Source organism: Epinephelus fuscoguttatus, linkage group LG23, assembly GCF_011397635.1.
Source record: "Epinephelus fuscoguttatus linkage group LG23, E.fuscoguttatus.final_Chr_v1".
Lineage (NCBI taxonomy): Eukaryota > Metazoa > Chordata > Actinopteri > Perciformes > Serranidae > Epinephelus > Epinephelus fuscoguttatus.
The window spans coordinates 13155113-13180848 of NC_064774.1; the positions used below are offsets into that span (position 1 = coordinate 13155113).

A 25736-nucleotide genomic window follows, 5' to 3' on the forward strand; every position below is an offset into this window, starting at 1 on the left:
CCTTTCTCCCTTTCTCTCGTGACCACGTCCACACGCTGTAGACAACCCCACCAGAGGACAGGAAGCCCAAACTATGAAGCTTTAGTCAACACCAGCTGAGCATTTGTCACAGCTGTCCGATGCTTTTAGGGTTTTGCTCGGTGTTTTCAGCTCAGCTCTGACTGTAGAGGACTCGCTTTGTGCACAAAGGCTGCCCGGTGCGTTCAAGTGTTCATGCGGAGGCGAGAAAAAGTTTTCTGCCACGTTTTAAAAGCGTAACGGAGCAGCGACTTTGTTTTCGTCGCTTGCAGTCAGGACGGCGGGAGTTTTGTAGAACGTTAGTTTCTTGATCTTTTCTTTTTCCGGGGCAGTTTGCAGATACAAGAATGCTGCCCCAGCTCCTCACCCTGGCCTGTGGTCTCTGCTGCTTTGGTTTTACCTCCGTCACTGCGAATGTACTGAAAGCAGAGGTGAGTCGAATGGAAAAATCACTGTTCATTTACTTTAAACAATGAAAATGCAAGATGTTAGGAGTAAACAACTTGAATCTGTCAGTTTCCTCAACTTTCAAATGTTGTTTTTAGTTGTTTTCTAATTATAATTTTCTGCAAAACCTTATTGTATCCAGTGGCGACCCCAGGAGGTGGCCAAGGGGGCCACAGCCACCCATTGCTGGTCCCCCCACTGCCTGGCAAAAATAACTTGAAGCCGATACTATTGTCTTTAAAGGGCTATGGCGCTCATCCTTTAAGCAAGCAAAATGATAGTGGTATGTTCAGAAACTAGACAACCCCAGCAGTCTATTGGTACCAACTATGTCATGCTAGCTTCTTCGGAAAGTGGCTACATAACGCTTGAAAATTAGGCTAAATTTTGGCGAGGGAACAACTGGCATGGCCATTTTTAAAGGGGTCCCTTGAACTCTCACCTCAAGATGAGGGTTCTATGGGTACCCATGAGTCTCCTCTAAACTTTAGAAGGCCAAATAGCCCACTAGCAATGTCATTAAATGTTGCTATTCAATTGTATTTAGGTTGTGACATAGGGTGACCAAAATTCAATGTCAGGACAACAGGTAATGCCGATTGATGATGCTTATATTTTATAGGCTTAAAGTTGTGCTTTGAAGTCCCCCAAATCCAATGACTTCCATAATGTCTCATGCTAACGTCATCTTGATGTATAATAACGACATTTAGTTCGAAGGTATGGAGAACAAAACCCAGCTATGTGACATGCTAACATAGTTCGACATTCAAAATCTCATTAACTCGATTTGCATTCCAACCAAAATGTTACGTCTCTCCCGCTAAGAGTCCAACATCTTTTTGACGTCATATTGGCGTCTAGTGCTAGCTTGGTCCAGTAAATTAAAGCGGTATATTTGTCCTTCAAAGGAAAAGGTCTACCAGCCTATTTGAAGAACAACTAATTGTCACGTGTGTACATACGGCTACATAACACATTAAAGCAGTATTATTAGAAACTCAAAATGTTGTATAGTTAGATAATTAGTCATATTAACAGTGAGATAAGAAACTAAAGTATATCGGTATGCAATCCCTTTAGTCTCAACAGCATAATTGAATCCCTGAAATTCAGTTATGGCTTTTGGTTTCAATGTGCCTCCCCAAGATTTTCAGTAGCCCCATCTGGCCACCCCTATGAAAAACAAAATGTGGGGGCGCCACTCTTTGTATCACAACAGGGAAGTATAGTTGATATCTGTGGTGTCTTTCTAATGGAGGTTGTCTCTAATCTTCCAGCAGTTAGGGAGGAACTGTTTATGTTCCCATGTTTATTCTGCCTTCCCCAAACACTCCTGATGGTTATCGCTCTGCACTCAGAGCTGTCCGTCTGAGCAGAAACTGCAACAACAGATGAAACTTCATCCAGAGAAAAAATGTCATGAGTCTTAACTCTTGTGGCTTGTGAGGGAGGAGGGGGAGATCCAGCCATGCAGGGGCAGAAACCTCAGCTGAGCTGCTTTGTTCTGAGAAAAAAAAAAAGGGGGGTAGTGGTGGTACTGTACAGGGGAGGGGGTTAATGGTTTACATCTGCCTGTGTAGGTTACACAGGCAGGGAAGCTGGTCTGCATTCACGACAAGCCGGACATGAGGCGCTCCAGACTGGAGGCCTCAGGCTGTGAAACTGCGGCCTGGAGACACGAAAGTGCAGCCTTCAACTGAACAACATATTTTGTCATGAGGTCGCATGCAGCTTTGTAAATAATTGGGTATGAGCAACGTGGGCGCCTCTGGCTCTCAGCCCATGTTACATTTGCTCTAGCTCCAGCGGTCATAAGGGTGTTTGATGTGATGCTTGGTCACAACCAGTCATACCGTCAGAAAACTGCACATACAAGGTGTTTCTCTGTAGAAGACAGGATGCACCACCAACAGGCAGCTGTCACAGGAAATTGATTCACACAGCAAAAAGTCCATTAGCTGCAACCTGCCTAAAATATACAAGAGTTTGTGCTAGTTCTGGGTGGAATAGGATGCACGAAGGAGTGAAGGAGGACCTTAGTCACTGACCACAAGTTGCTGGCGTGTGAGTCAAGCCAGACATGGTGGATAACTCAGAGAGCCAGACAGTTTATACGACGCCACAGACGGCTGCCCTCCTGTGGCGGACACACCGACACAGTGATGAATGTCTGTAAACAAAATGAGAAAACATTACAGCTGTGTATTATACTGGTAAAACATATTACTTGGGTGCTAAAATGATAATAAGCCACAGTGTAGGATTTAATGTGACACACGGTGCTGTGATGCTGTCAGACACAGTCAGGCCTGATGCAGAAAGAGGATAAGAGTTGATTATGGGGTCAGGATGACATCACCTGAGAGCTGCACATGAACCCTGTGATCAAAAGATAGACGTGTCTGTGTTTGGAGAAAGATAGGAGAAACAAAGACAAAACAAGCAAGTGACACAAATGTTTAATTAAAGCTGATGGAGCAACTTTGAGGGGGGTTTGAGAAAGAAGAGCTCAGACAGAGAAAAAGTTTACAGGAATGTTGTGGTTCATGAGTGTTGCTCAACATCTGAACATCCCTCACTGACTTCACTCCGACAAAGTAAACCCACTTAATCCACGCGGAGTGAAAAGAGAAGCTCCACCAATAGAAAAATAAGACTTCCCCTTTTCTCTGAAAATGACTTCTGCTGAAGTCGAGTACCTTCGCGGCCTCCCGGCATCTGTTTTCATTCACCGCTTTTGCCTTGTCTAACCTTTTTTGACTTGAATAAAAAGCTTAGCGAGCACAGGAAGCGGGCAGCAAAGAAAACAACAGGGTCTAAAGCAGGATCTCTCCATATCTGGCGAAAAAAAATCCGGAGATTTCCCCTCACCATCTGGAGACACATGTCTCGTGATCCCAGCAGAGGGTTGCAGATCCGGTCAAAACACATCTGGGTTCAGTTCTCTTTATCTCGGGTGGAGTGGCTGTTGATGTAGCATCAAAAGAAAAAGGGGCCTCGCTCCAGATCTGGTGCACGCCGCTCTGACAGGCAGCAGGTTTGTCACTTAAGAAATGTCAAAATAATCAGCTGGAATCTGCCTTAATGAGAAACTGATGGACTTCAAGGGAGGAAGGGAGCTTATCTTTGCTCTACACCCATGACAATGGCCCACCTTGTTAACACAAAGGACATCAGAGAGGGAGAGTTTCCAACATCATGTCAAAGATGCAGGTTTTGAAGATAATGCATCACTATTTTTAGTCTCAGGTGCTCAGCTGGTTGGTTTTTACTTAATTTGAAGGCCAGATGTGCTGAACCAAATTCAGCTTAAAGACCTGACAACCACCTGCCAAAAGTAACTAAGTACATTTACTGAAGTACGATCGTAATTAGGGTTTTTTGTTTGTTTTTTTTTACATCATTTTAACGTCAACTCGATCTGCCCTGAGAGGAAATGTCTTACAGCCAGGTGAAAAACACAGAGCTACCTACAGAGACGTAGGCAAACGGACTCAAGAATGACAAACATGACAAAATACATGAATACACTTTACTGTCAACAGGAAACCTAAAGTAAGCCTATGTCATCACCAAAACCCCCAGTCGTTAAAAGGGCAACTAATCATCAGTAGAGTCATCATCAGCATTTAACAGTTTTCGGCCTGGCCTTTCCAAATCTATCACTGTCTGGAGGGTAGGTGCTCAAATTTTCCATGCAGAGGATAAAACAACACTAAAAAATCCTGAGCATAAAAAAATGCTCTCTCATGGAAGATATAAGACAGATAAGATATTTCAAAACCATTGTTAATAGTTATATACACAATAATTATTGTAAGTAAATTAACATGATCACCTTCATAACGAATGTAAATAGCTGACAAAAACTATGCAAACTCAAGGTCTACTTCCTGGCTTTTTCTGGAGCCTTTTCTCGCATCTCATGGTCTACATCAGCCAATGGAGTTTGCTCAGTTGTCATGGAAACTGTTTTCACTGCATGAAATGGTTTGTAGCCTTATATTCATAACTGTTTTTCACTAGATTGCAGTTGCAGTTGTTGTGCTTTCGTTACCTTAGAATGAGCCGTTTATATCTACATGCAGAGCGGGTCCTCTTCTACGGAGTCCACCATGTTGTTTCTACAGCAGCTCAGAAGGGACAAATCAAACACTGGCTCTTGATAAGGCTGTTCATGTTTTCACGTTGGCGACTGTAGTGACGCTTGGTACACGGTCGACGTTTCAGTTCTGCAACCTCACCGCTACATGCTACTAAATCCTACACTGTGGAGTTTTAAGGACATTTTAACTAAGAATTCTTACATTTTTACTTAAGTAAGGTTTTTAAACCAGGACGCATTATTTTCACAGTATGGTATTAGTACTTTTACTTGAGTAAAGACTCTGAATACTTCTTCCACCACCCCCTGAGAGTATTTAAAGTAGTTGTTGCTTGTTATGCACAATTATTGTTGTTGGACCTGGTAGCCAATCAATAAATTTACATGATGACCTTATAAGGCTGCGCAATTAATCGTCTGGTGATCGTGAAACAATCTTTTTAAATAAACTCTCTGATAACCTCAGAATTTCTCGATGCTTTTGGTTTGATATTAGGGCCCGTTGCAGTTGACCACCAAAGTGTGGTGCAATTCTGTGCACTGGAAGTGGGTTAAATGATAGCTTTTAAGTGGGGTTCCGCGCTATGCCCTTAGAGTTAGCTGTTTGAGCCATTCGGCTAGTATGCGCTGAAGCTGTCTAAGCTCTACATCCGTTTTGCATGATTTTCCCAAGGCACGTTTCAACTCGGGATCATCCAGGAATACACCCCAGATCAATTTTACCCCGGATTGGTCCTTTAAGCAATGTTAGCGCGCCACATAGTGCCACAACTAGGCCTGTGTATTTTTTTTTAAATACATCATCAACGAATAAGCATCCAGCCTCATTCACTGTTAAATAAATAATAAATACAGCATGTTTTCAAAGTCAAAACATAATCGTTTGCGTAATCATGATTTCAATTTTGACCAAAATAATCGTGATTATGAATTTTTCCATAATCAAGCAGCCTTATTGCCTTCATACAAAATTCAAATAGCTGACAAAAACAATGTCAACTCAAGGTCTACTTACTAGCCTTTTTTAAAATTTGCATCTCTCATAAATAAATGGCCCATTTGCAGACGTTTGTGTTTGATGTGTTTGTATATTTTGCTGCTAATAATGTTCTTTAAGCATTTTTTTCACTGCGATATTGCTACTTACTTAATTAAAGGATCTAAACACTTAAATACTTCTTCCCCCACTGCTAAAAGATCTTACCTTATTAGAAAGTGGTGCTCATCATCTTAATGTTGTACCTGTTCTGAGTGGAGCTATTTGGTATGCAAGCTGTCAAATGCATTTCAGGACAAGTACAACATTTGCAAGATAAGATGGAAATACTAAGGGAAGGAAAAAATACCTCAAATTTTTGCTTAATTGCAGTACTTTAGTAAACATACTTATACATTCCACCAGTAGTTGTCTATATGGACCTACTGGCATACAAGCAGTGTCCTATGTTGCAGTAAACCTTGATCTATATGTGTTTATCTACCACCATATAAAATGAATTAGCATACCAGTTGCTGCTGGCCTGCATCAGTTAAGTGGGTTTTCATTAAGACAGTATAAAACGATCCAGTGATTTTTATTTGACCCGTTTGACCCAGCAGAAATGTAAATGCAGAAATAATATCGCACAGCGCTGATGTGAGTGCTAACTGGGTCAGAGACGCCAAGAAATGAAGGCAATGTGAGATTCAGGCACTCATGAGCAGAATTCTCAGTTTTTTCCGTTGGCACCGAGCGAGAGGAACAACTGACTCAGTCCCTCAAATTTAAATTCAGCCATGCTCCCAACCTCTCTCTCGTTCTCTCTCTCCACTTTTCTTTTACCGCTCTTCCTTCTAATGTCTTTACCTCTCCTTCGCTAATGTAACTCTGCACTTTAGATCATCTTCTCCTGTACTTCACCCTCTTGTCTGTCCATTTTTTCCATCAGTTTTGGTTTAAGTGCTCATTTCTCGAGCTAGAAAAAACAGACTCCCACTAAAAACAGTGGAGGTTTATAGAGGCAGCTTGAAACAAACAGTGTTTAGACACATGGCAGCATTGCCATAAACAAAAAGACAGCCTTTGGCATTGTTTAACAGACACATTACTGCACTACTACATGGTTAAATAGTTAAATATACAGAAGCTCACGTCTTTATTTCAGTTTAATTCATAGTTTCTTTTAGGATCCGTTGCATAAATATAGACAGACACTCACATGACAGATGTTCAGACACAATCACAGTTTCACTTCCTAACAAAACGTCATCATTCTTGTTTTTTTAACCACAGCAGCTATAAATGCACGGGGGATTTTTGTTTTATTTTATTTGTTTTTAAGTCTTGTAGGAACTTGTGGTTGGATTTTTTTTATGGTGCATCCGGGAAACAGTGTCATGTGGATGTGAGTAAGAGTGTAACAATAGATGGCACTTGCTTATCCTGTGATGGGTGACAGCTGGACATTGAGACATCATATGCATGCTGCTTGACATCATGGTTACGTTTTGTAGTTGTTGATACTGATTGGATGTAGTGATCGTGCGTTGCGTACCAATTGAGCAACTTTAAAGGGGCCCTGAAAGCTGCAGGTTGACTGGGTATCAACTGCATTGTGCTAATACAACTTACACTTTGTGTCCAGCATTAAATCAACTGACTTGATACCTTAACTTAAAGCCGTAGCCTAAGGAGGATGTCTGCATTAAAATCTACTTTTAAAATCTTCATTAGTTCAATTTTGTCAATGCAAACTCAATGTTAGGGGATACTGCATCACTATTTTGAGACACTAAGTCATTAATTTGAGACAGTTAGTCATTACTAAGAGATGCTAAGATACTATTGACACTAAGCCAATACATAGGGATGTTAAGTCATAATTTTGAGATACTAAGTCAATATTAAGGGATACCAAGTCCTGTTTTTGAGGTACTAAGTCAATATTAGGAATGCTAAGTCGTTAATTTGACACCAAGCCAATACATAGTGATGTTAAGTCATTATTTTGACACTAAGCCAATACATAGGATGTTAAGTTGTTATTTTGAGATACTAAGTCAATATTAAGGGATACTAAGTCATGCTTTGAGGTACTAAGTCAATATTTAGAGATGCTAAGTCATTACATTGACACTAACCCATTACATAGGGATGTTAAGTCATTATTTTGAGATACTAAGTCAATATTTCAAGGAAATTTCTCACGGAGTCTTCTTTTTTTTTTCATCACACTTGCAAAAATGGGCCTCCATAGCCAATAGTCCAGAGTGCCTGTAGAACGCTCTCACACACCAATGGAACAGCCATCTGGATCAATTTAGGGTTCTGATACTTCGATGTGCAGACTGAAGTAGCTGGGTATTGAACCACAGATCTTCCAATTAGTGGATAAACTGACTACCTCTGAGCCATAGCCACCCAGTATGAGAGGAATGCAGGGTTAATAAGGGCCCAGCAGCTTATTGTTGCACCAGGGCCTCCTTGAAGTATGCTTTTAAGATTCACTTGCCACAAGAATTTGATTTTGCTGTTCTGATCTTGAGAAGACGATAATTGCAGGCAGCCATATGCAGTGGTGCTTTGGAGGCACATACTTTACCTGCCTGAGTTATTAGATATATAAAGTGTCTTCAATCAGTTTGATTATTCATACGAATACAGATTTTAGAATAACAGAAAATGGCCTTAAAATGCCCATCACAATTTCCCCAGAGCCCAAGGCGACATATTCAGATTGTCTATTTTGTCTAGCCAACAGTCCAAAAAGATGAAGATATACAGTTTAGTAGAATGGAGGACAACAAAAAGCAGCATATCCTCACATTTAAGTGGCAGGAACCATGAAATGTTTGGCTTAATTTACTTTAAAAATGACTTTATGTTCTATGAATTAATTGATTGAGTGATACCTAAGATAGTCAGGTCACAGTAGGGTCACAGACTCCATGTATACATCACAGCCCCACCGAAACAACCTCTTCCACCAGCTTTACATCACGCTGGTTGTGTTTCAGTGTCTGTGCATTATACATTTAGACCTCACGTCACTGCACACACACACTGCACACACTCAGCGGTGTGTTTACCAAACCAGCAGCCAGCCCTTTGACCACACATGGTCGTGTAGCGAGCTACCTAGCTACCCCCGAGGCCAACAATACCAGCCATGTACAAGTCTCAATAAATAGATGCTTTGATGGTGGCTGCTGGGAGTTCCAGGGAGGAGGGGTGCATGCTGGGATACCTGGCGTCTTAACCGGAGGTGGTGGCGCTGGTGGTGTGTGGAGTTAGTTTGGGACTAGAGGGAGAGAAGTGGAGGTCTTGACGGTGTGGGGGGGAGACTTTTCAGGGGAGTGTTTTTATAGAAGCAGACGCGTCACCACACTGGAGCCACAGGACACACTAGCAGCAGTCAGTGTAGAGGCAGAGAAAGTAAATTTGGTTGGTGTTGTAGGCAGATTGACTCAAGAGAGAGTCAGGGGATAAATTAGATTAACTATACGCTTAAATAATCCTGAGAAATCTTAAAGAAATTGTTAGGGGGACGATGCAGAGATGGGGGGAAGGGGGAGATGTTGCCTCTCTGCAGGTCGTCATAAGTGAACCTTGTTCTCTGGCCTCTTTGCTCACCACATGACTAACAGTAGCTGTGTGTGCCTAGCCGGTATACGGCCAGGTAGTCCGGCCCATGCAGTTGCTCCATTTCCATCCCTCCCCCTCTGCGTTTCCCTTCACTCGATGGGGGAAGACTTGAAGAGAAAAACAGCACTAATGGTGGAATAAGAAAGATATCTGAGGTTAAGATGACGCTAACGAAGGAATTCGGGGTAATTCCATCAACTTAATCTGTGGTGGAGATGAAGACGTGTGTTAACTCTGTGTGCAGATACATAAGTGGAAACACACAGTTCAAGATGTATTTAATCTTCTGCAACTCCAACATAGGGAACCAGTAGATGAAAAGATTGATACCACTCATGTTTGTCTCTTAAAGGAGCTGTAGCTGTAAATTTAGAACATTAACACAGCAGCAAACTACTAATGCTATGTAAAGATATAGCGAGTAATGGTGTCCTGAGCAGAGAATGAAGTCACACTCCCTTTGTGTGTGTTGCAATCCAAGCTTCTCTGTCCTTTGTTGTGGTAGACGGTCCGGTGGCGAGTGCATGCTAGTGCTTATGAGTCCCTCTGTGGGTTGGTGCGTTCCATTTCTCAGAGTTTCTGAGTTCCCAATTGGAAATTTCAACTTTAATTTGCATTTGTTAATTTGCACTTCTGTCTTATTTTTGCCTCATTAAAAGAGTTGTAGACACAGTACTGTTCAACTTCTATCTGTGGATGTGTTGCCACAGTGACTATGAGCACAACACAGCGTAACACGTTATTATCAACTGGTATTGCTAACTATGGCTAACTTTGTCAGAACTGGTGTGGTTAACAATATCTTGGTTTTCCAACTTGTGGTACTATAATGTGGTCAACTCAGATGTGACATTAGTCCTGGCTCCAACCTCGGCTAGCTAATCACCGATGTACCTAGATGGCCGTTAACGCTGATAACACTGCCCCGACCCATAGTGGTGGGACAGCTTCAATATCTCAATACCTTCCTGGCATGTCACTGGGTATATGGTATATGACGGCATCCGTGTACAGTGCTAGTTACCAAGTTAAATTTTGAAAATGTGCGGTTTTCCCTGCTGTCACTCTCCATCGTTACCGGCCAGCTGTTTACAGCCCTGTAACGTTATCCCCACCATCAGCAGTCCTTCTCAGCTCAGCTTCCTGCTCCACTCACTAGAGACTGACCTCTGGTGGTGCATAATGTGCACTACATACAGTACATCCTCAATACAGCTTCTCCATATGACTTTAAATGTTTTATTTTAATGTATTTCTCTTGTAAAGCACATTGAATTGCCTTGTGTATGAATGGTGCTATATAAATAAAATTGCCTTGCCTTGCTTTGCCTTTAAAAGAAGTATTAGCGTCTGTATCTTTGACGGTATTGAAAATCATACCAACAGGATTTCTAAATACCCTAGTAAACCGTAATAATGTGATACCGCCCAAGCCTAAAACCCACCCGCCGCCTCCCCCCAAAGTTAACAATGTTAGCTCTGTCAGCAGTGTTGCTGTTGTTAGCACTGTTTACTGAGTTAGCACTGTTAGCTGGCTGCCGCCTCAGCCACCTCCATGCTGAGAACCTGTGTAGACTATCCCGCCACAGACTTTGAATCATGGATATGCTCTGATTATTAGAGCTCCTTTAAATATACAGCCTAAGCTAACGCAGCCCACAACCTAAGCTAACGTAGCCCACAACCCAAGTTAGCCTAGCAAATGTTAATTAGTGAGATTTAAAGCAAGACTGAGTGAATTTTGAAGAAATAACACATGTGTTCTCTAAAGAATGGAAATAAGACATTTTTAATCAATGAAACACACACTTCAACTCAGGATTTTTTTTACAGCTGGATTACTTGGTCTGTTAGCTTATGCTGGCTAATGTTAGCTTATTTTAGCAAACTCCACAAGATGTTGTTGTGTAATGGATTTTACTAAGTTCACTGACTAAATGACTCTTCTCTACTTATACAGCATCTTAGCATTTGTTGTTAATTGCGATTAGCAGATTTTTTTTTATCTTTAGACAAAGCACAGCTAGCTTTTTCACCCCCATTTCCAGTCGTTATGCTAAGCTAACCACGTCCTAGTTCCAGCTTCACATTTAACAGTGGACTCTTCACATCAGACTCTTGGCAAGAAAGCGACTATTCCCAACATTCTTGAGCTATTCTTTTAAGTCTTAGACCACCAGCAGCAGGCGGTGGAAAGAATAGGCTGTCCTTTCATGTGTAAAGATAAATAGTGGTGGTTTTGGTTGACATGAAGGCAGACAGAGAGAGGAGGAGGACAGACGTAGACAGTGGCAGGGAGATCTTAAACTCAAGCTTTGAGGAGCCCAAATGCTGCTGAAAATGTTGCTTTTTCCAGCATTATGACCACCAGTTGTCTTTGGCTGCGATAGTCTAGACAGACTTCTGGGTCATCGTGACTGAAATGACATCAGTGCTTTTAGATTGTGTGTTTTATTTGGCTTTTGGTTCCTCAACACAACACACACACCCCACAACAAAGTTCCCCCTAACGAGTTCAGCATAAATCAAAGGGGGCATGCGAGGATTTGGTGTTGGGTTTTAAGAGTTCATAAACAGGATAATGTCACAGTCATGTGACGGAACGACAGTAAATTTAACATGCTGAGTTACTTCAATGTGTGTTGGCTGCTGCAGAGGAGAGAGCTTAACAAGTCGTACAAAAACCCCAAACACACACACTTTGTCTCCCTTATTCACAATGCAATCTGTGTGTGATGCATCTGACCTGAAGCAGGTCCAAACAAGCTCTGAAGGGTGACTGGAAGCACAAACACACAGGCTCATACAAGAGGCCAATCCCTTCTTTTATGTTGACTAAGATGTTTTCAGGTGGTTTTTGTGTTGTTTCTGGCACGTTTGACTTCGAGCTGACTGAGAAACTCACAAAGAAAGTAAAACAGAAACAAGCAGATTTTTCTGTGTTGCAAAACTCATAATAACTGCCTGGTTTTTAGGGTTTGAGTGTCCAAACATTTGGATTTTGCCACTTGAATCTTGACATTAGAAAGACTACAGTTGTGTTTTTAAGGCAGCTATCTCACCACCTTTTTTTGTACTAATGAAATCTATCAATTATTCCATGAATGTCAAAAAAAGTCAAATTAAATAAGTAAAGGATTACATGTTTGGTGGTTCAGAATCATGTTATATATTATAAATGCGCATTTGAGTAGTTTAAAGTGTATCAACTCTTTCATGTATAAGATCCTACGTATTTGATATTTTTCTACAACTTTCAGCTTTAGTGTCTCATAATGTTAATATTCATCATGAGGTTATACAATTGTTGACGCTGTTTGAGATGCCCATGTTTCTTTTAATTAAAACAGAATACAGTGTAATGATACAGGATGCCATAGTATGCCATCAGGATGTCATTCGTCATTATACCTACGGAAATCTCACTGGAATCATATTTATGACTTCATGCAACATATAAATTGAATTCCATTGAAATAGAAAATGCACCACAATTCATATAACATAATAATGAGCCAGTAATTGTTCGGGAGTAGTGTGAAGACTGAAAAGTCTGTGTAATGAGGCTGGTTTGGGTGGTGGATGGGTTTAACAACACAAGACTTTCCTACACCTCCTACGTCATTCGTGGGGAGCTAATTCGATGGCTATCCTATGAACTGTTGTATGTGCGTTATGATATCATAAGGACCGTTGTGTAGTTTGTAGTCATAAAATCCTGGAACTATCCCAATTTAATAGAATATATTTAGTAATTCTTTTGACATATCTTTCGCTTAGTAGTAGCAATCATTTTCGTATTTTTGTGACAATTTTGCTCTCTGTGCGCAGTACAATTAATAATGCCAAAAGTGCCACAATGTACAATAATGTGACCATTTTGTGACGCAACAATTAGTAGTTAATTTTAGTCTGTGCTGTTTTGTTTTAGTTCATTTTCTGACATGAAACGCAACATGTCCGACATCTGTGTTCACATATCTCATCTCACATGACCTTTTTCCAGCCAGTCATGCGTGTTGTATGATGAACATGACTCATGAGCACGGCTGTTGTGTTTTAGCCCAGTTATTTATTTATTTATTTAATTAGCTTAGCTTATGGCCTTAATTGTTTTGATGCAGAATGTTAACAGACTTCTAGTCATGCTGTGTTGTAATTCAGTTTTGTAATAGTAGGTTTATTACAAACTGATGGACTCATACACTCATACACGCATTAGCTTGCTTTAAAAAAATGATGTGGGTGGATTTGTTGGTGTGTCAAAAACTTATTTGAATATGTGTTTTATAAAATTACACCTTTACCTTTATGCCTGTTTGTTCTTGTATGATCATTTTCCTCAAAAAAGGATAATTTTAAGCCTCTGGTACAAGTGTTTGACATTTCCCATCTGGCAACACTGATGATCGATGAGTTAGTCTAGAAGGTTTATTTTGGAATAAACAAAGTTTAACAGAAGCGCTTCCCTGAGTAGAAATGTAAGACTCAACTGAGAGCGTGTAGAGTTTATCGTGCTAAAACACTCAAATTGATAAAGATTAACTTTTTTAAGGTGTAAAGATGACGTGATCATCGTCATGACATTGAAGTTAACAGATAATGAAATAATTGTCCACACAAACTAAGTTTCAATCAATGTTTGAACACATGGACATTGATTATCTTCTCCCTCTTGCAGGCTTGGCTGCAGCAGTATGGCTACCTGCCTCCAGGTGACGTCAGAGCCCAGGCCATCCGCTCACCAAAGTCCATCGAATCAGCGATATCAGCCATGCAGAGGTTTTACGGTTTGACTGTCACCGGCTCCATCGACTCCAACACGATAGAGTGAGTCCTGATCGACAGAAAACTTTTTTTAATCTCACATAACTGCCTGGTTTCCGAGAAAGCAAGGCTGTTATTTACAAGAAAATGTGTCCTTCAGTGGAGTGTGAATGTTTTACATAGTTAAGAAATGGAAATTTATTTTGCTGTTGCCAGGGCGATGAGCCGGCCGAGGTGTGGCGTCCCAGATAAGTTCGGCCCGGAGCTGAAAACCAACCTGAGGAGGAAGAGATACGCTGTGCAGGGTCTGAAGTGGGACAAGTCTGAGGTCACCTTCAGGTAAACACTCATGCTATTCAATACTTTCATACTGTGAATGTGATTTATTATACACAACTAATGACCTTCATAATTATTTTATTATTTATTTAAATAAAAAGTAATTTTAGTGTATATAGAGCCAGTATATTTTCACATTTATCTATGTGAATTAAAGGTTTATTTCAACTAAATCAGAGTTCTGGTTAAACAAAAAGGATCTTACTCTTTAACAAAAAGGTCTATCTCTGTAGGGAACCTTATGATAATGTTGTGAGACACTCAGGTAACAGTGTGAGTCTGTCAGTGGCAAAAACAACCACTTCTAGTGGACGTACATTGATGGTGCAGACATGCCCTGAGTGTTATCGTCACAGTCTGGCTGCTGCTCTCGCTCAATACTGAACCAATTTTCAAAAAATGTTGTTCCCATTAGTCACTTAAACACAAAAACATGTGAAAATAGAGTCCAGGTTGGAAAATACCCTTTAACTCTGGATTTTTAAGTTTATTTGACATCTTGAAAGCCGCATAGCGACGCTTTAGGATGGTAGTGAATGCTTTGTTTCCCCCTCGGCTTAAGAGGATGTGATGTTTTGTCCACAAAATATCCAAAAAATGCAAAAAGGATGAGAAAAACTTTTGTTTTGTTTTACACGCTTACTTAGTTTCTTACTTCTCTGGTGTATAATTTTGTGTCAGGCCTCAACCCCTGTCTCTGTGTTCTCTTGAACAGCATACAGAACTACACCCCAAAGATCGGGGAGCGAGCCACGTATGACGCCATCCGAAAAGCCTTTCAAGTGTGGGAGAGTGTGATCCCGCTCACCTTCAGAGAGATCCCCTACAGCCAGATCAGAGGCAAGACCGACAAGTTCGCCGACATCATGCTCTCATTCGCGGATGGTTTCCACGGCGACAGCACACCGTTTGACGGCGAGGGCGGCTTCCTGGCTCACGCTTACTTCCCTGGACACGGCATCGGAGGAGACACTCACTTTGACCTCGCTGAGCCCTGGACCACCGGGAACACCGACCAGGGGGGTAAGAGAGAGAAGAGCAGACAGTGACATGTAGATCCTGGAAGAAATGAAAGCAAACTAAATTATATTCATCTCTCTGTCTGAAGGTAATGATGTCTTCCTGGTGGCTGTGCACGAGCTGGGTCATGCTCTGGGTCTGGAGCACTCCAACGACCCCTCCGCCATCATGGCCCCCTTCTACCAGTGGTTTGAAACAGAAAACTTCCAGCTCCCAGACGACGACCGCAGAGGCATCCAGGCAATCTATGGTGGGGACTTCTCCTAAAGGAACTGGGAATTTATTGGATTTATTTGCTGTGATGTTCCTGTTATACAAACTTTAATCCACAACTGTTCTCCTCAAGGAGCATAAATACTACACAGAACATTCACATACTGTCACTGCGATGAAATATTACATAAATATGAACTTGTGGACCAGACCAAAGTCACAGCAAAGCTTTGAACTAAATGATAACATGCTGATGTTTCTCAGCTTTGAAGGGGCCTATTATACTCTTCCTTAATTTCTGTCATATATGTTACAACATCAGATGTTTGTGTTAAACGTAACCAAAGTTTAACAAGGTAAATATATGTTAAAGTGATACCTGTGAGCAAAAACTTCAAGTTTCCAACTTTTTTTTCTACTTTAACTACAAGCTGACGGATTTCTTTATGTGGTCATCTGATCCAGGCACGCTACCACAAGTGTTTTCACGACAAACACTGCTACAAGTAGCGAGATTTTAACGTCAGGAATGACATCTTGGCTGCCAATGTTGTAAATTTCTCCTTGATTTCTGATCATATTCCGACTGGAACATGTCCAGTTGTGAGGATTTTGATTGAGAAGCTTATATTGGTGATTTTTCACTGTAGAAAATGTCGCCATACGCTGTTACAGTCATTCCTCGGCTACAAGTACACTGCTACATGTATGCTAACGTCAGAGAAACGTGTAATCTTAATAGCAGATGTTGTTAATTTCTCCATGATTTCAAATTATATTCCATTTGCAACATGTCCATTTGTGAATAGTTTGGTCTAGAAGATGTAGAAAATGCAATTATACTGCAGTACAGTCATTCCCCGGCCCCAAGTACACTGCTAACGTACACGTAGCTGCATGCTAATGTCCTGCTGGAACATGTCCAGGTGTGATTTTTAACTTTTATTAGTGATTTTCATGGCAGAGAGTGCTGCTATTCTCATATTGTCATTCCCCAGCTACGAAGATAATGCAGGGACATTGAGATACAGAAGAGCCAGAAACAGCTTTTTTGGGAGGGGGTGCTTAAAGAGACCGGCGCTAAAACAGAGCGTTTCAGACAGAGGGTGATTACAGGTGTCCAGCACAAACAGTATGAGAAAAATAAAGTGTTTTTTGACCATTAAAGCATGTAAACGTGTTCTAGTAGAAACCTAAAATACAAGTATGAACCTAGAAATGAGCACAAAAAGAAGATGACCAAAGTAGTGGTTGTTGAGATATTTCAGTCTGGACCAAAGTGATAGACCGATGTAGTTTTGGTACATACGTATGTTGAAATAAATTATTAACCATTTCACAATCTCTCTCTCAAAACAACTTTTCCCTATAGGATCCAAGTCTGGGGCTCCTCCTCCTCCCCCTCCTCGCCCTCGACCCACAAAGCCATCCTACCCTGACATTGGCCCAGACATCTGTGAAGGACACTTTGACACCATCGCTGTCCTCAGAGGGGAAAAGTTTGTATTTAAGGTACAGGTGACCCTTTTTTTTTATCTCAAACATTCAAATGTTCTTAGAGGCAAAATTATAGATCTTGTCCCACTAACATGCATTAAGTAAAAATGTTGGAATATATTCTTCTGTATTTCTAATCTGTGTGTTCGTGTGTGTTTGCAGGACAAGTGGTTCTGGCGTGTGCGTAACAACAAGGTGTTGCAAGGTTACCCAATGACGATCAGTCACTTCTGGAAAGGCCTGCCCTCAAACATCAATGCCGCTTATGAGAGGGATGATGGGAAATTCATCTTCTTCAAGGGTAAGTCCAGTCTGAATTTATATTAGAACCAGGTTTAGGATGATTAAGTCACTGCAGCTGCGTCCGTGATGAATTTCATGTGTTGACTCTCATGACTGGTTTCCTTTCATTCCTGTTTCTGTTCTCTGACTCCCTTTTGGTCATCATCCTGTTTTTCTTTCACACATTACCAGGTGATAGATACTGGGTTTTCAGTGAGTCTACCATGGACAAGGATTCCCCCAAGAGCCTGAAAGATCTTGGCACCGGTCTACCCAAAGACAAGATCGATGCCGCTCTCTTCTACACACCGACAGGACAGACATACTTCTTCAGAGGCACTAAGTGAGTCTGTCCTCTATTCACAGTTCACCACACACATCTTAAAAGTATGGTGATCTTGTTATATGTGTAATCTGATCTGTTAAATCGATTTTACTATGTCGTTCCAAGACTTCTGCATTTTCTCTGAAGAGAAGTTATTCCTCCAATTTGGTACGGTGGCCAACAAGTGCAAATGCACTACAAAAGCCCAAAACATTTCCATTCGAAGAAACGTGCTGCAGCTTCAGAAATTCTGCCGATTTAAAAACACATATGAAAATCAAAAACAAAAACAACAGAAACTTCTATCTATCAATCCATTTTCAACCACTTATCCGAAGCCAGGTGGCAGGGGAAGCAGGCTAAGCAGAGTATTCCAGACATTCCTCTCCCCAGTAACGCTTTCCAGTTCCTCCAGGCATTCTCAGGCCAGACAAGATATGTACTCCCTCCAGCATGTTCTGGGTCTGCCCCGGGGCCTCCTACCAGTGGGACGGTCCCGAATCACCTCTAACGGGAGGTACCTAGGAGGCATCCTGATCCGATCCCCAAACCACCTTGGCAGACCCCTTTGAAGCAACAGAGCAGTGGCTCTAGTCCGACCTCTCTCCAGATGTCTGAGCTCCTTACCCTATCTCTATGGCACCCTTCGTAAGAAACTCATTTCGGCTGCTTGTATCCACGACCTCATTCTTTCAGGTCATTACCCAAAGCTCATGACCATAGGTGAGGGTTGCTGTAGATGGACCAGTAAATCGAAAGCTTCACCTTCCTGCTCAGCACCCTCTCCACCGCAATGGTCTGGCACAGCACCCGCATCACTGCAGATGCTGCGCCAAACCACAGATCTATCTCACACTCCATTCCACCCTCACTTGTGAACAAGACCCTGAGATACTTGAACTCCCCCACCTGGGGCAGCAACTCACTCCCAACCTGGAGGGAGGAATCCACCGTTCTCTGGCAGAGAACCATGGCCTCAGACTTGGAGGTGCTGACTCTCATCCCACTCGCTTCACACTCAGCTACAAACTGCAACAGAAATGTGCTGAAAACAAATGAAAATGTGCAGAAACCATTCAAACTCAAACCCCAAAAAAATGCAACAGAAAAATGCTGCATAGCCCCTTAAAGGCCCAGAGAACTTCCGTAGTGTCGACTGAGTATGCAGCACCTTTCTGTTGCATTTGTTTTCAGGGTTTATGTGTTTCTGACTTGGCATCGTTTCTGTATTTGCAGTGTGTTTGCTGTTAATTTGTTTTGGCTTTCTTCTACATTTTTTATTTGCAGCATGTTTCCGTTGTTATATTTATTTTGGATTATGTGTTCTTGAGTTGGCATTGTTTCTGAAGCTGCAGCATGTTCATCTTGGACCGCTGGAGCACGTTCAGCCACTGTAATTTGGTCCTCATTTCAAAGGACCAATGACTGAGTGTACTTCTTTGTTGTCCTCTTACACTGATACTATGAAACAGTATGGGAGCATTCCTGCAGTACTCATGCAGAGATTGAATCTCTTTCCCTTTCACCCAACAAAGACGACTCGTGCTTATGGTACATATGTAGTAACCTGTTAGAACTTGTACTTTTGATATGCTATCTTATCTTAACTTGTTACGAAGAAAGCACCCCAAAGTTCAGTTCTCTTACTCACATTTTTTTCTTCATTTTTTCTTCTTGTCTTTAATTCTGGTCCAGCATACCACTACATATCTGAAAAAGAAGGCAAATAGTAAAGCCCTTGATTTGTATTTCTTTTTCTCTAAATTTAAAAATGTCAGAATCAGCCTAAATACTACCATGTGTAATTTTGTGTAACTGTAGAAAACCCTCACATTCCCAAAAACAACACTGAAGACATGAACCATTGTGTTCCCCTGCAGCCTCTGTTGTACAAATGAATCACCCAAAAATGTTCTTTTAGAAGATATTTTTATGTATTGTAGAGCTTTAATAGTTGTGTGTCTTGGTGTCATTTGCAGGTACTACCGTTTCAATGAGCAGACTCGCACCGTGGACAATGGCTATCCAAAGCCCATCAGCATGTGGAGCGGTGCACCAGACAACATCAAAGCTACCATCATGAGTGAAGATGGATGTAAGTGTTAGACCCCAAGTCTTTATTCCAAGACAGTTACGGATGAAATGATAAACAGTCAATGGGGAGAAAATTACTTGGGAACTTCTTTGACAATCAATCAGTCATGATCAAGGAAAGAAGTCAAACATTTCTTAGTTACAGCTTCTTAAATGTTAACATTAGTTGCTGTTATTTATCTTACGTAATGATAAACTGAATGTATTTGAGGTTTGAACTTTGTCTGACCAGTCTTGGTCAGACAAAACAAACATTTTTAAGATGTTGCTTTGGGCTTTAGGAAATTGTGTTGGGCATTTTTTGACAATTTGTAAACCAAACATTCAATCAGTTAACTGAGAAGATTTGGGGCAGTAGGCCTGGGCAATATGGAAAAAAACCAAACATTGTAATATTTTTTACTAAATTTGTCGACAACGATATTGCACTGATATTGTAGAGTTGACTATTGGGGCTTTAAGTAAATATTTACACAGTGAGACTTTGATCAATAGTCATAAGTAATGTGAATATAATGAAGAAGGCCCCAATCAGACAGAGCGTTTTGTAATTGTTTTAATAAAAGTGAAGGGTTTTGTTCACTGCTGTTGCTTGCGCTGTTGAGCACCTTGACTTTTTGCGATATGGGCCTCGCAATTCTGCAGAAGGGCCCTTAACACCCTGAGATGAAAAACTCAACTCATTGGTGTTTTTTCACATTGTCCAATCGGATGAATTTAGAGATAGGCGTTCTGTGGTGGTGAAGAAGTGGTAGGCATGGTTTGTTTGCGCTAATGTTCGCTCATTTTCAACGTTATCTGAACAACCACAAATTCTAGCCTCAGCTACTTTCTAATATCTTAATATCTTAATGTAACTGTAATTCCAACACTTTCTCACTCTGACCTTGTCACATATCGACGTTTGGTCATGGACTTTCCACGTCCAGATACAAATAAGAAAGTTGGTGTTAGTTGGACCAATCCATCACCACTCCCACCCGCCCTTCTCAGACTTTCACCGCCTTAACTTTTGTTTTTGTCCCACCGTGTTTCCCCCTGACACCACCAAGCACCATTAAACTATAACAACGACCGGCTGTGCATCATGCCGTCATTGACGGACGTCTTCTTTAATCAGTGTCTGACGCCACAAGTCACTGCCCAAGCGCCGGATTTCGATGACTCAGGAGTAAGACCAGGCTCATAATTCAGCCTGACGACTGACAGCAGATTTTCAAACTATCCTTGATTCCTGCTAAAGTAAGCCTTGAACCAACAATCACCCAGGTGCAGCTCCTGGACCAGCTGGTGGCACTCCATGTGATATCTCCTCTTTCTGAGGGTCTCATGTACCCAGGTGGATCTCTGTCTCCCTTTGTCCAGTCCTTAGGTGCCAATTTTTTATGCAGATGATCTGTGAGTTTACTTCAAAACAAATTAGCAGCAAAGCTAAGGACAGGTGATTAGCCCAAAGCAACCCTCAAAACCTGAAAAAACTCTTTCTCTCCTCTTTCCTCAGCTTACACTTACTTCTACAAAGCCAACAAGTACTGGAAGTTCAACAACCAGTACATGAAGGTGGAGTCCGGCTACCCCAAGTCTGTGCTCAGTGACTGGATGGGCTGCGAAAGCGATGAGCCCAAGAAGGGTCGGGAAGAAGAGGTGATCATCATCGAGGTGGACGAATCACAGAGCGGGGCCGGGCCGGCAGCCGTGGTGATCCCTCTCCTCCTGCTGGTGCTGGTTGTGGTCACTCTGGGAGCGCTTTTGTTCTTCAGGAAGTACGGCACGCCTCGACGCCTCCTCTACTGCCAGAGATCCCTCCTGGACAAGGTGTAGAGGCAGAGCGACGGTGTGATTGACAGACTGCCACAGAGGGACAGAAAGAGAGGAGGAGAGAACGAGGGCCGGGAGAAGATGGAAACCGAGCGGAGGAAGATGTGGAAGTGGAGGAGAGAGCAACTGGAGAAAAGACAGAAGATACAGGGGGTAGGAGGGGGACGATGCATTAAATGTTGGGTGGTTTGTATGTGCCACGAAAAAGAGAAAAAAGGCCCTAGAAACTGAAATCAGGAAAATGTGTATTTGTATGTTAACTATTTACATGTACTGTTCTGTGTTCAGAGATTTACAACATACCCAAAGTCTCACATAGAGAAGGGAAAATTACAAAGAGACTCATCAACGACTTCCCTCCCGCCTCTCCTCTCTCACATCCCAGGTATAAGAAACAAACATCCCTCCTTCCTTCCTCTCCTTTAACTGGACGACTCCAGCTGAACTGCTGTCTGATTCATTCCTAGGTTTGACATCTGTGCTTCACTTTGGCTTTTACTCAGAAATTCATCATCTCTGTTGAGAGCTTTGGGGTTTTTGGGGGAGTTTTACTTTGAAATTCATGACATTTTTGCTCTTGAATCCTTTGTTTTGGCAAAGTTTTGATTTTCGGCTATGCAGTATTTCCTGTATTTGTTGGATTTTTTTTCTCCATCACTAAGAAGGGCTGGGTATCGAAACTTTTACATCATTAATTCAAGTTCCTTTATTCTAATCATGTACAGAAAAATTACAGTGAAGCAGACGGTTGCACTAAAAATCTTCCCAACTGGCCAGGTGGTTGAATTTAGGTTGTGACATTGGGCGACCAATATTCCACGTCAGAACAATGTCTAATGCCAGTGTCAATTTGACGTAGAATACTGATGACAGATGAAAAGTTGTTGTAAAGTGACCAAAATCCAATGTCTTCTAAACATCTTGTGCCATCATCTTGACGACATTTAAGAAATCATCAACCTAATTTTCAATGCAACCAAAATTTAACGACGTAACTGATGTAAGAGTCCAACGTCTTTCTGGCATCATATTGATGACCAGTACAGTGTCAATGTGACGTTGAGTACTGACAATAGATGAAAAGTTGTGTTAAGTAACCGAAATCCAATGTCTTCTAAAAGTCTTGTGCCATCATCTTGACGAAGAATTATGACATTTAATCGTATGGTATGGAGAACATGACCCATCGTCATTAGACATTTAAGAAATCATCAACCTAATTTTCAATGCTACCAAAATTTAACAACGTAACTGATGTAAGAGTCCAACGTCTTTCTAAAGTCATATTGACATCCAGTGACAGCCAGGTTAGGTCTCAGGCACCCTTTAAAAATGTAAAGGCAAAATCTAAATCTAAGACATACTGCCTGAAATGTGTCTGTTGCACATAGTATCAAAAACTGTCAAGTTGGTACTGAACGTCTGACCTCATATACGTGATAATTTTTCCTAAGATTCATTTCCTTTTTCTATAATCAAGTAGTTCCAGATTTAAGACAAAATTTTGCCAAATTTTTTACTGTTTTGTAAAGGCGAAGTACTGTTGCTGTCGATGTTTGAGAACTTTGGCATCTCGTTAGTGGAAAAAAATCTCATATAACTCATAAATCATATAACTCATCTCATAAAACACCATATCCTTACTAGTTAAGAACATTTTTAATGATACCTAGCCCTACTACACAGCCCAGTCACCATAAGAAAATGTTGGCATTGTACATTTCTGCAAACCATGGATTGTACATCTCACATGAATCACATCACCAAAGTGACATAGTTATTATTACATGAATATGAGCTGACTTTCTCATCAGGAGGTGGAGGGGATGGTGGATGGCATGTCACCAAGGCGAGACGGCTGCCAAGCTGTAGACCACTTTTGGAGACCAATAAAGAACAAAAGCGGTTGTTTTTTGGGTGTTTTAAGACATCTGGGCATTTCCAGCTGTAATTGTGCCACCAACACTGGGTATTTTAAGCCAAAACATGATCTTTTGGTTTTTGTGCCTCAACATAACGGCATGTCAACCACAGGTTCGATGTTTGGACATAATGTACGAATGTCACATATCTGTGGTTTGCAGAAACGTACAACGCACTACAACGAGGATTCTCTTCCATCTGCTTAACGCTAAAGACGATCATTTTTAGTTTTAGTTACGATCACCTGCCTCATGTTTGATGGAGCTGAGTACAGCACGTCCCTAATGTACAGTGTTAGTATTGATTTATGCAGACACAGATGGGGTTTATGATTAGTATTTGTTTATCAGGATTAAGTCCACAAAAGTCAGACTTTAATGAGGCTGCTGGGGGGATTTTCTTTTGATGGTTGAGTTGTAGCCTTGACAAGGCAACTAAAAGCAAAGATGGTACAAAAATCCTTTTCAATGTTTTAACTGCAACTTGATTCACAGGCAAAACTCTTCTCTCAGTGCAAGCAGTCAGATGGGAAAAATACTTCTTAAAAACGTGACTCACGGATGACAGTTTTCAAACATTCCAGTACATTTGTTGTCAAATAGGAGCAGAGCTGCTTGTCCAAACGTAAGCGGTACAGTTTCCAGCAATATGGTGCAATTTAATTATTATCGTTTTTATGGGAAATTGTTGTTATTATAAGTATGGTTATTGTTATTATTGTTCTCCTGGTAAAGTTATGACTTTCTTTTTTTTTTTGTCTTTTGTACATTGTCATTTGGAGTCCTGCTGGACAGAGGCATAACGTGACAATGATGGAAATGAATCCCAGTTTACACTCAGCAGCATGTGACGAATTAGATCAGATCAGGGGAGTTAATGTGACTTCAGGGAGTTTCATTTTTTTACTCTGAAATGCCCGAAATTACAGAAATGTTGGCACAGAATAACAAGCGATGATATTTATGAACTTTGATGGTGCTCATTGATTTTTTTTTTTTTACACAAATCAAAATTGAAGGTGAATTCATTTAATTAATAACAATGATAATGGTAATGATATTTATAATGATGATCATATCAATAAAATGGAATGAGATTTTTTTTCCTGCCTGTTTTCACTTTTGTATTTCATTAGATAAAGTGAAATTAAACTATTTTCTACAATCTTGGAATACATTTCTTCCATGCTTTCATATTCACCTCACCAGTAACTGGGGACACACACACACACACACACACACGGACACAGACAGAAAAGCACAATGTTAAATGCAACCCTGAGTCCTTCATAAAACTATTCTGAAGGAAATTCTGTTTGATTAACTCATTTTTTATGATATAATGAAAAAAGAATGCAAATGCAACTTAAGTTTTGTTAACTTGTTGCATACCAGCTGAGGAAGAATTAAGTGAATCACCATCCTTCGTGCTTTGAATGCCTCTTAAAACCTCACTGTCAAACTCAGGAAATACACCGTGACCAAACTGGAAACGTCTGTTAAATTCATTGTGGAAAAGTTGATGTTTTGGAGATAGACGTGTTTTGCTTTTAGTCTTGTTTCATAATGATTTCATAAATTCAGGCCTCCATTTCGGCAAACAGTCTGCTTGAGTCATTTTTATCAAGACAGTGTCCCTACTCAGTGCTACATGCTAAATCTTTAAAGTATACACTATGTTGTAATCTTCATAATGTACAACTTTGACAGGTAGTACTCAGAAATACATTTGTACCGTTTTTGCAGAGGTGCAGACTCAAGTCAAAATTTTATGATTTAAGACTCGACAAAAACAAAAAAAAGGACTTGCAACTCGACCTCAACTTTAACATCAATGGCTCATGACTTCACTTGGACTTGAGCCTTTTGACTTGAAAATACTTGATACCTTTCCCCAACCCAAAAGATTTAAAAATAAGGTATTTAAAAAGTGAGCCACGAATCAATTCACTTCCCTTTATTTCCTTAATCAACTAACATTAATGCTATTCATTCCAATCAAGTCGACACCTAGTTCACCACACCCACTTTGCTTGAACCAATCAGACAGCACCAGTCAAGATGCAGGAGAAAACACTGAAGAACTGCAGTTATGCTACGCAGCGCCAGTTGGAAAAATGCAATCAAAGATAATTTGTTGGCTTACAAACCTTACAGGTGATCAACAAAAAACTGTTATATGCAAAACGTGCGGATCAAAAATTACAGACAAAGATGCAACAACATACAACAAAGCTTTTTAGCAAAGAAGTGAAATATTAT

General features: G+C 40.9%; 1 protein-coding gene across 1 annotated transcript; it reads left to right on the forward strand.

Annotated features, from left to right (window-relative positions):
- mmp14a (matrix metallopeptidase 14a (membrane-inserted)) lies at positions 1-24639 on the forward strand. Its single transcript, XM_049568197.1, has 10 exons — positions 1-449; positions 13879-14027; positions 14181-14303; positions 15019-15326; positions 15412-15573; positions 16909-17048; positions 17196-17334; positions 17508-17658; positions 19620-19735; positions 21236-24639. The coding sequence occupies exons 1-10, from the start codon at positions 366-368 to the stop codon at positions 21553-21555; spliced, it is 1692 nt and encodes a 563-aa protein (XP_049424154.1). The 5' UTR covers positions 1-365; the 3' UTR covers positions 21556-24639.
- Positions 24640-25736: the final 1097 nt, after the last annotated feature.

Excerpts from the sequence above, each read along its gene's own strand:
- mmp14a (XM_049568197.1), top strand. The coding sequence starts at position 366 with ATGCTGCCCCAGCTCCTCACCCTGGCCTGTGGTCTCTGCTGCTTTGGT. Across the intron at positions 14,028-14,180 it reads ATCGACTCCAACACGATAGA|GGCGATGAGCCGGCCGAGGT; the intron begins GTGAGTCCTGAT and ends TGCTGTTGCCAG. Across the intron at positions 15,327-15,411 it reads CGGGAACACCGACCAGGGGG|GTAATGATGTCTTCCTGGTG; the intron begins GTAAGAGAGAGA and ends CTCTGTCTGAAG.